At 40.4% G+C, this 6,139-nt stretch overlaps 1 protein-coding gene across 1 annotated transcript; it reads right to left on the bottom strand.

Annotated features, from left to right (window-relative positions):
* Nucleotides 1-3,912: 3,912 nt before the first annotated feature.
* LOC130927083 (POU domain, class 3, transcription factor 3-A-like) lies at nucleotides 3,913-5,646 on the bottom strand. Its single transcript, XM_057852614.1, has one exon. It carries the CDS (start codon nucleotides 5,356-5,358, stop codon nucleotides 4,054-4,056), a length of 1,305 nt encoding a protein of 434 aa, XP_057708597.1. The 5' UTR covers nucleotides 5,359-5,646; the 3' UTR covers nucleotides 3,913-4,053.
* Between the last annotated feature and the right edge of the window lie 493 nt (nucleotides 5,647-6,139).

The following is a 6,139-nucleotide window of genomic DNA, read 5'->3' as shown; positions in this document are numbered from 1 at the left end:
CATAACATGGCCCAAACACAAAAAGCATTGCTTCAATCAAAGAAAACATTTTCAATGAAAAATTAAGTGTTCAAATGCAAAGTTTTCAATCTCAAATACTTTTTCGCATTCAAAAACTTTTTTTAATGATTGAAATTTTTCTTTTTTTGATTGAAGTGATTTTTCTTATTGAAAGTCTATATTTTTTTGAAGCAACTAATTTTTTGACTGAATAATAGAGAAACATATTCTAGCCAAAATGTGGCCCAAACACAAATCAACATTACTTCAATGAAAAAGTTGCTTCAATAAAAAATAAATAAATAAAAATTAATCAAAAAAAAAATAGGTTTCACATGCATTTTTTTTGTTCTTTTTTTGTGTTTCAAATTTATTTTTGCATTCAAATACATTTTTTTTTTTTTTTTAAGCGACTTTTTTTTTGGTTGAAGATATATGTTTTGATTGAAGCAACTTTTTTTGATTAAATAATAAAGACACAAATCTACCTCCATATGGCTCTGCCCAGGGGATATACTTTTTGACAGGGGTAACTACATTGGCACGACACCGGCGGGCGTACCAAATTCAATGGATGACGATCTTGGCGAAAAGTATTGCCTAAGCAGCCTGATTTAGAATTCCCCTCAAGAATGATGGGAACCAAAAAAACAATCATCGCCAACTTATTATTACAAATATTCTTGTAAGTTAATTTTATTGCTGACTCTGCGTTTTGGGGTCATCAACATGTTGTGCCTCTCCTGCCCCAAAAGTGAAATTCCGCCTATGTGTAAATTATGAGCTTAGTGGAAAATGTTCACACTTCCAGTATATATTCTGTATAATTGGTCTGGTACAAAGAAACAAAGCTGTCAACATGTGCGAGTGCAATTAATGGGCTTCATAACCAGATCAGTAATATGTTGTTTTTTTAAATTGTGTGTAGCACAATACATTACATTACATTATGGTATTCATACATTTTGCAAATATATAATTCAATAGTAAATTTTGCAGTTTAAACATGTTTAAACAAGTACGTTTTAAAGACAACTTCATTTTATACCTTATGTTTAGTGCTAAAACTATAAACTTGATTTGTCAGCAGACCTTTTATTATGGGGTTATAGCAGATAATCCCTTTGTTAACACTCTATAAAGCCTCAATAATGTGTCACTGTGAAACAAGGGCGTAGGTTTGCATAGGAACGGTAGGGACATAATACCACCAACTTTTAGGGATGCTCATATTGTCCCCACCAACCTTTAAGCAACCTTATTTGCATTATATAATGAGTTTAGTTATATAGGTAATTTAGATTGTCTTCCCATAAGATGTACGGATAGAATTGACCCTACATTATGTTCAGACTTACATTTACCCCTTTTCACTTGATGAATGTGCTGGTCCATTTTTTCTCCTTCAAACGCACATTTGATTGGCTGATGACTAGAACTTCCACATTCACACAATCCCAACAGAAATACATGTCGACATGCCGCCTCCTCCGCCCCATTTTAAGAGGAGGGATATTAGTATTTTTTTTCCGGCCAGCAGCAGCCACTTTAAGTAATGTAAAAATACATCAATGTTGTGAAGGTGGGGAACACACCACTACTTTTGCAACTGATAGTCCGACCTGCATCAGAGTTAGCATAACATTAAACCGTGTGAACTTGCTAACCTGTAAAACTCAAGTAAAAAGCTGTTTAGTGAAGTGTCTTCCTGTACTTTTTCTACTGTTAACGTTAATCCAACTGTGCATTTTGTGCATTTATTCCCTAAATAAAATGTTAAAATGTATTTTCTATCTATTATCATTAAAAATATATTTTTATTTGCAGCCGATGCACATTTTTGTACCCCCAAACCCCCCCCCCCCCCCCAACCACTGTAAATTTCCTTCATATGAAGCAAGCATTTTGAAAAATGACTTTCTCCCATGAAAATAATTTTATTGTAACCTTTTTTTCATTTTTACGTAGCTATATTTGAGAAATGTACCCAATCTGTTTGGTCATATTAATGTCCCGTCCCCAGCAAAAAGTGTACATGCAGGTTATGCTGTTTTAGTGTCTCTACCAATGTTGAGACCAAACCTACGCCCTTGCTGTGAATACTGTAAATTATACGTCCTGCATGAAATTATTAGCTCATATTTAGTCAATTTTGTACATAAGGATACCCTAGGTTAACACTTTTTAAAGTCTTATTGCCAAAAAGTCCTCGTGATAGTTATAAATCGAAATAGTTAATACACACAAAGGTACCGTTACACTTATGGTAAAGAAAATATAAACTGTGAAGTATACTAAATTGCCATATATGTGCTTTTATTGTTGGCTGCATCTAACGTTGAGAATATCATTAGTAGATACATTTTTACGGTAACACTAATAAATGTTTTTTCTTGTAAGGTGTGCTTTATTATAAATGTTTGCCTCTATACTGTTTGGAACGGTTGCTCTGAGCGGTAAAAATAATATGATTTAATATTCTTTTGTATATGGCGGAAAACACTCAGGTGACTTGAAGTTCTGCTCTGAGACCCCCAATTTAGCTAACTTTCAAAATTGTCCCATATGCACGTGTGATACATCATTGGATAGGTTAAAATCTGAATTTTCTGGGGGAAGAAAAATTTTGAACAGGAGGGCATTTAATTTTTTTTTTTTTTTTTTTTTTTTTTTTTAAACAGCAAAACCCTATCTGGAGGTGAGAACATGCGAGAGCAGAATTACAGATGCCGGGACTTTAATGAGATATTATCGTGTACTTACCTTGTTTCGATCCAAAAACTCCGTGTAGCATGTATCACTGAGTGTCAAGACACAGCTGTGAATGGCCAGTGGCCACAGCTGGATTTTTGGGGAATTTATGGGTGAAACATGGTAATATAACAAGGGTCGCGATGCACAAATCGCAGACATCAAGGAGTGCTCGAGATTTTCTTTTTCATATATTTACCCTTTTAAATGTTTTTTTTTTTTTTTTTTTCAATTTTTCTTTGTTCGGATCGATTATTTATCCTCTAACATATTGGGGAAAATGCGATAGTAACAAAAAAATACAATTTAGCGAAAGTTATGAGGTAAATATCAATGACTTTTTTATAGGCACAATTTTTTTCAATGTGACGTAATTTGTTTAAAAGTTTAAAATATGCGAGTGAATAAGTTTTTAAAGTCGTTTTTTTTTTTTTAAACGAAATATTAGACATCAATTAATGATTCTAAGCTAAAAATGAATTATAAATATAATTAATTACCTTCGTTTTATGGCTGGGTTGAAACAAAAGCGGTTGCGCGACGTGTGTAAACGGGGGTTTTCAGGGTAAAACGGGCAAATTAAAAATAGTTTGGGGGCTTAATGCGCCATGAATCTGCTACGGCAGCATACAGATTGTTCTATCAAACACAACAGTTGTTTTGGCTTCAAATACAGCAGTTTCTTTTAAAGAGGAGTGCAAGAGCAGAAACTGCTTTTCCAGTCTTGTCTGTGTTTTCCGCCATTTATATTGTATAATATATAAACAGTGTTCAATAATGATGTTCACTTCATGTCATCCTCCAGGTTGGTCCAATTTATTAAATAATTCATTTCTTCACTTAAAGTAAGAATGAAGGGAAAATAAATAGCGCAAAGCATCACTCAATACGAAACATTTGACATGAACATGTGAAGGAATGTTTTGTACTTGGAAAACATGTATCTCAATAATAAGTGAACACTGAAATGAGATTTTTCAATGGTATATCTACTATAGTACAAACACAACTATAAGAAACATAAAGGGTAAGTTTTTGCTTCGGGGAATAAGTCAGTGCGAAATTAAAGCAAGTCAATGTATTTTAATGTTTTTCTCTTAGGTTTTCAAGAAAGTGATGCATAAAAAATGAGTTTTGTGCTGATGTGAAATGACACACTCGCACATGCACTTACTCATACACACACAGGCCAAAGAGTGGAACACAGGATACGCAGGGAATTGTAACAAAAGTTGATTATTAATCGTCTAATGTTAGACAAAACGAAGAAAAAAAACAAGTCCGCTTGGTTTGGTGTCACGTTCACGTGTCGCTGTACATCCTCTTGCAGTCTATGGAGGGTGGCGGCGTGTCTGCACCCATGCTGCCCACCTGCGAGTACGCGTTGTCCGGGCTTCGTGGGAGCCCGGGCGGCGTCATGCGTTTCTCCTTCTGCCTGCGATTGCAGAACCAGACGCGCACCACCTCCTTTTCCAGCTGCAGAGTGTCCGCCAGCCCGTTGATCTCCTGCGCAGACGGCTTGGGGCACTTGAGAAAGTGGCTCTCCAGCGCGCCTTTGACGCTTACCTCTATGGACGTGCGCTTCTTCCTTTTGCGCCCCTGCGTGGCGATCTTGTCGATGCTGGCCGGGCTCCCGGTGCTGGAGTCGGCTTCCTCCAGCCACTTATTTAGCAGCGGTTTCAGCTTGCACATGTTCTTGAAGCTTAGCTGCAGCGCCTCGAATCGGCAGATGGTGGTCTGCGAAAATACGTTGCCGTACAGTGTGCCTAGGGCCAGACCCACGTCGGCTTGCGTGAAACCCAGCTTGATGCGTCGCTGCTTGAACTGCTTGGCGAAGTGCTCCAAGTCATCAGAAGTCGGCGTGTCCTCATCCGAGTGCGCTTCTTGATGATGATGCTGGTGGTGGTGATGCTGGTGGTGATGGTGGGCGTGCTGGTGATGAGGATGGTGATGGTGAGGGTGGTGGTGGTGGTGATGAGGGTGGTCCAACTCTGGGGAGTCCCCGCGTACGAGCGCACCGGGGTGCATGAGGCTCTGGGTGCTGAGCATCCCGTTGACAGTGAAGGCGGCGGGTTGCGAGTAAACAAGGCTCTGCTGCTGTTGGTGCTGGTGTTGCGGAGTCTGACCCTCGCTAATGTTGATGGAGCCCCCCCAGCCACCAGGGTGCGCTTGATGGCTTCCTAAATGGGAACCGCGATGGTGTAGAGCGGCGCCTGAATGGAGGTCCTCCCTCCCGCCGCCTCTCTTCGTCTCCTGGGGCTGGGAGCTGGCCGGCCAAGCCGCCCCGACTTCGGCTGCTGCGGCCGCAGCCGCCGCCGCTGCAGCCGCCGCGGCTGCTGCGTGGGGCAGCGAGGTGACCCACTGATGTGCATGGCTTAGCATGTGCCCCCCGTTGCTGGACACCATGGTGGCCCCTTGCATGAAGTCACTCTGCACCATCTTGACCGAGGGGTCCCCTCTGAACGCGCTGGAAGACACCGAGGTGACTGCACCGTTTGCAGGCTGCATGCCCCCGCCTCTCCGGTCGGAATGGTGGACTGGGCCGGTTAAAATCCTGCTGTTGGCAAGGTACGGGCTGGACGTGGCTGTTGCCATACCCCAAATCATAAATCTGGACTTTTTTTTTCTTCTTCTAGATTGCGCAAAAGAGCAAAAACAGTCCTTGGAGGCAAAACAGCTATATTTAAAAAAAATAGATTGAAAACCAGAAGAAAGCGCAGTTATCAGCTTTTTAAAAAGTTTCCTTAATCGTGTATATTCCACAGGACAGTTTACAATTTGATCCGTGCCTGTCCGGAGAGATTTTTGAGCGTGCGTAAAAGTCTGCGCCTCCCCCCTTCTTAGTTTTATTTTTCAAACGTGATGAAATAATAACCCCGAAAACTCCCCGCTGCGTCGGAACGCATCCTCCACGGAGAAAAGGAAGCGAACATGTGTTTAACTGTGACCACAGCCAAGCTTCCCTCTCCCCTATCTGGCCAATTAGGAGCAAACTAGCCCGCTGAGTCCAAGCTGATTGGTCGCTCAACCTGAGAGGAGTGCGCGTATGGGGGCACTCGAATCTAATGAGAGCACTAAAATATATTTTTACACTCACACAATAACATGATGAACATCTTGTTACATTATACCCACTGGCTGTAAAAGTAGGTACACTTGTGTAATTTAATGGGAACCTTATAATTTTGTTAAAAAGTCGACCTAAAAAAATTCCTGCAGTTTTGATTGAAACTATATAGCATTAATTAGTGCTGCAACGATTAATCGATTAACTCAAGTAATTCGATTACAAAAAAGCTTTGAATCAAATTTTTAGAGCTGTCCCGACTAGTCGACGTTGTCGACATCATCGATGACGTAAATGCGTCAATGGGCAAAACATACCGTC

This window comes from Corythoichthys intestinalis, chromosome 12 (genome assembly GCF_030265065.1).
Source record: "Corythoichthys intestinalis isolate RoL2023-P3 chromosome 12, ASM3026506v1, whole genome shotgun sequence".
Classification (NCBI taxonomy): Eukaryota; Metazoa; Chordata; class Actinopteri; order Syngnathiformes; family Syngnathidae; genus Corythoichthys; species Corythoichthys intestinalis.
The sequence above is the reverse complement of the archived record's forward strand: the minus strand, read 5'-3'. Positions and strand labels throughout refer to the sequence as shown.

Coding starts and splice junctions, on each gene's coding strand:
- LOC130927083 (XM_057852614.1), bottom strand. CDS start 5,358: ATGATTTGGGGTATGGCAACAGCCACGTCCAGCCCGTACCTTGCCAAC.